Source organism: Palaemon carinicauda, chromosome 2, assembly GCF_036898095.1.
Source record: "Palaemon carinicauda isolate YSFRI2023 chromosome 2, ASM3689809v2, whole genome shotgun sequence".
Classification (NCBI taxonomy): domain Eukaryota; kingdom Metazoa; phylum Arthropoda; class Malacostraca; order Decapoda; family Palaemonidae; genus Palaemon; species Palaemon carinicauda.
Window position 1 is genome coordinate 56658868 of NC_090726.1, and position 4013 is coordinate 56662880.

The 4013-nt window shown below is 38.6% G+C and overlaps 1 protein-coding gene across 1 annotated transcript in view; it reads right to left on the minus strand.

The window, feature by feature from the left end:
- The window catches only part of LOC137616705 (uncharacterized), a 17588-nt gene extending 15150 nt beyond the window's left edge, over nucleotides 1–2438 (minus strand). Inside the window, exons 1-3 of the mRNA XM_068346702.1 lie at nucleotides 2264–2438; nucleotides 1393–1913; nucleotides 1043–1235 (exon numbers count right to left, since the gene is read on the minus strand). Coding sequence (XP_068202803.1) covers nucleotides 1043–1235; nucleotides 1393–1913; nucleotides 2264–2438 — 889 coding nt within the window. The remainder of the gene's footprint in view (nucleotides 1–1042; nucleotides 1236–1392; nucleotides 1914–2263) is intronic.
- Between the last annotated feature and the right edge of the window lie 1575 nt (nucleotides 2439–4013).

Consider the following 4013-nt stretch of genomic DNA (forward strand, 5'->3'; position numbering starts at 1 on the left):
CACAGTGAAAAAAACATTACAAAGACTTTATGAATGGCGGACAGATACATAAATGTGGGTGGGGTACCTGTGCTAGCATAGTAATACTACTGTAGCAGTAGTGCCGCAACAGTAGTATACATGAATTAAACATTTAGGCCAACTGCTGGGATCCTTGAGGATCATTTAGCACTTCTCAAAACTACTCGAGAAATGAGTTTTTATAGCCAGAATTTAAATTTTCTGCTAGCCTTCAGTTTTATCCTGAATTATAACCAGGCCAAAGTGGGTGGAGCCTCGTGAAGTCATCATTCTGACTATAATTATTGGTGAAGGTTTAAAGCCAAAATACGGTACCGGCTATTTTTTTTTTTTACAGTAAATAGGTAGGTAAATAGACAATAAATAAAAATTGCTTGACACTGGATATAGCAGTTATCAAATCAAGCTTGTCTACTACGTTTTGGAAAATAACCAACTACTCCCTACACCTTGTCAATCTGATTGTGACCTATAAAGTAGACTGTAATTTCTTAGGAAACGTATTTTGGGAGTTAGACTAATAATCGAAGTGTTTTTGTATTTATTAACATATTTTGTTGGTTTGTTCATTATGACAATTATCAGTGGAGAGGTTTCAGAGTTCATAAAGGTGTACTGCTTTGCTTTTATTTCAACTTTTGTGTCATTGTTGGCAGAGGTATAGCCTTCCTTACGTATAGCCAATCATCGATCGAGAAAGAGGGAAGAAATGCCGTCATAAGTTACGTAACGAGTGCGTTCGAAACCTTTTCACTGAGTAAGTTGGCCCGTCTTCAAAAAACGTCACTTTTACATTATAAGTATCAAATTTATTCAACCTACGTAATGCAGAATAGAGTCAAAATTTATGTGTAGATATAATGTGCATTCTGAAGAAGCGTTATATTTATGAAATTCATAGATAAAAAATTATTGCGAAAAAACCGTGTTACACAGGCCCTGAATCTCATAGTAGTTGGGGGATACTTATCCAAATGATGTTTGATAGTGGCATTTAACAGAAATGGGTTCGCTGTGTTACCAAAAGGTACATGTGTGAATCGCATGTGCCGTAGTGTACCATCGCCTCTTGGCCATAAAAATCTATGAACATCTCTGTCTTTCTCTTGTACACTAATTTGCAAAAAGGCCTTTCTTATATCAGCTGTAACAGCAATGGGCCAATGACAAAAGCGAATGAGCACCTCAACCAAGTCTGGGGTTGAGTGATGGGCCTGAGGACAAACAGTCATTCAATGATAAACCCTTGCAACAAGAGGCAGAGGCATCAAACACAGGTCTTATCCTAGTACTTGAACTACTTAACTAAACTACTGGACGATGAGGTATATAGTACACAGAATTCACACCTGAAATTTGCTGCCTTGGTACCTCCTCCATCATGTGATCAGACTCATAACTATCAAACACTTTTTGATACTCTTTCTTAAGCTCCTCATCGTGTTCTAACTTAACCATTAGCCTACCTAACCTTTTATGGGCTATGACCACATTATTTAAAAGCTTTTCCTTATCAGAATCATCCTTCCATGGCAGTGCAATCTCATAGCGACCATTCACAAACTTCAGAGTACTCTCAAATTCTTTGAAAACTTTGGTTTCACTATAACTTTCAACAAGTTCCCCAGGCCTAACCCCTACAGTTTCCACATCCCAAAACTTACACAAATCTGAATCTGAAACAGAGGAGATACACAATAATTGTGGTACAGAGTAGGTACAAGAGTCATTGGTTTTATAAAGCCTGCCACTCAAGACATAACCAAAGAGAGACTTCATGACTACGACATGGTTAATTTGGAAGGCATCTACAGGAGAAATCGGTGTCTGGGAAAAATCAAGACCAATCAGTATATCAATCTCAATGGGAGAATCATGGTGGTAATTATCAGCTAATACAACATGAGAAAAAGAGTTAAGTATTGAATCTGGTACAATAAGCCTAACCAAGGGTTGATATATTCTGGGAATCTCCGCAGCAATAATACATACCACTTTTTTGTTAGTCTCACAACTTTAACTCATAAACATTTCTGTGTTCATTTTTTTCCACTACTATGACCACTAAAACTAGAGTATGGCATAGGTGCACTAGCGATCCAATGTGGTTTACACTTTTTCACAAATTTGCTACTAATATAAGACCTGTCGGCACCATTGTCAAACATTACCTGAGCAGTGACAACAGTACCATCACTACCACCCACCTAAACTTTGGCAGTTTCTAAAATGGCACAGTTACCACCTTGCCCTGTTAGAAGAGCTACATCACCAGGCTTGTCAATGCCAGCAACACCTTCCTTTGATTCACTTTCCTCTTTCTTTAGGTTCATTTCCAGCCGAACGCCACACATTAAGGTACAATGGGCACCATTACACTTTGTACACCTTGTACAAGCTTTACAGTCTCTTACCATGTGTCCACTCTTCAAACATTTGAAACACAGGCCTAAACTTCTTATTTTTTCTCCTCGCTCCTTTCCACTCAATTTTTGCACACCATAACAGTTTTCTGATTTGTGTTTCTTGGCACAGAAACTGCACTTTGTGTTTTCTTGCTTGGACGAAGCATGGAGGGCTGCGGCTGAATACACCTTGTCTTTAGAACTCTTATTTTCAATTTACTTTACTTCACTACTACTCTTTCCCTTAAAGGCTTCAGACCTTTCTAATCTTGAAATTTCCTTGTCTAACAATGTCAATAACCAATCTAAATCACTCTCATGTCCATCACCATCCCTGGCCCACTATAGCCGCAGTTCACTTGGAAAAGGAAAGAGGATGATAAGTGTAAGAAACGCTTCACATTGTTTTCCTGTGATGCCTAGCGCCTCAAAACTGCGGATGTGTATTAGAATGCCATCTCGTAATTTCAACAGCTGTGCCACACCCTTGGGTCCGCTGACATTAATGTTGACCTCACCATTTAACAATACCTGGACATGAGCAAAAATGATCCTTTCTGGCTTTTAGTAGTGTTCTTTCAGTAGTTTACAGGCAACTGGGTAATTAGCAATGGTATGAGCTAGTCCCTTCACTACATTCCTGGCATATCCCTCCAGCAAAGACAGCAAATAAGTGAACTTACTGATCACTGGAAGGTCTGTTGCATCGATGTGGGAATTATATTAATCCCAGAAGGACTGCCATTGGGTCACTTCACCACTAAACTTCAGTAGCTCCAGCTTGGGTAACTTGACATTGGTGATATCTGACTCTCGAGATGAAGACTGTCCACTTATACTGCCAGCTTTAGAACCAGGACACACTGCTGCTGCTAACTTCCTTATCTAGTCTTCAGCTTGTATCCTAGGCTGCACACTTATTGTTCTAAACTCAAGGGCTTCATCCAGAGGTTGTTCTAGTTCTTCAGCTACATCAATTTCTATTGCTTCTTGGACTTCATCCAACTTAGCTAGTCTCTGGTCGTATTCCTTGATGACATACTCAAATTGACTAATAGTTGTGCTAGAAGACTCCAGAAGTTCACTCAGCACCTAGGAAGCTCTTGTCACCCACCCTCGACATGTCGTCTTTGTCTTCTTTAACTTCTCCATTATTTTCACTGCAAGACTTACTTATTTTCTTAGAGGGAGTGTTCCCGGGTCTGGGCACCAAAATGTGGGGGATTATTTAAGCCCACATCGTACAGGAAGGTATGGAAAACGGAGAGCGTCGGACTTGAAGAAAACGGCATGTTTTTCTTTAAACCTCGGATTTTATTAAAACAACTAAGCTCTAAAGTAAACATAATGTGACGTACATTAAGCAAAAATAGTTATAAAACTCACACTCATATATATGATGACTTGTAAATATCAAATACTAAATTAATTTTACTTCAATATACACTTCAAGTAAGAGAAACAGAATTAAATATATAACCAAGAAAACTAACAAAAAAACTTTGGAACATGAGTTATAAAAGAAAATGGTGGTGCTATTTCAGATACACTATAAGGAAACTCCTTTCAAGTGAATATGCAGAAGAT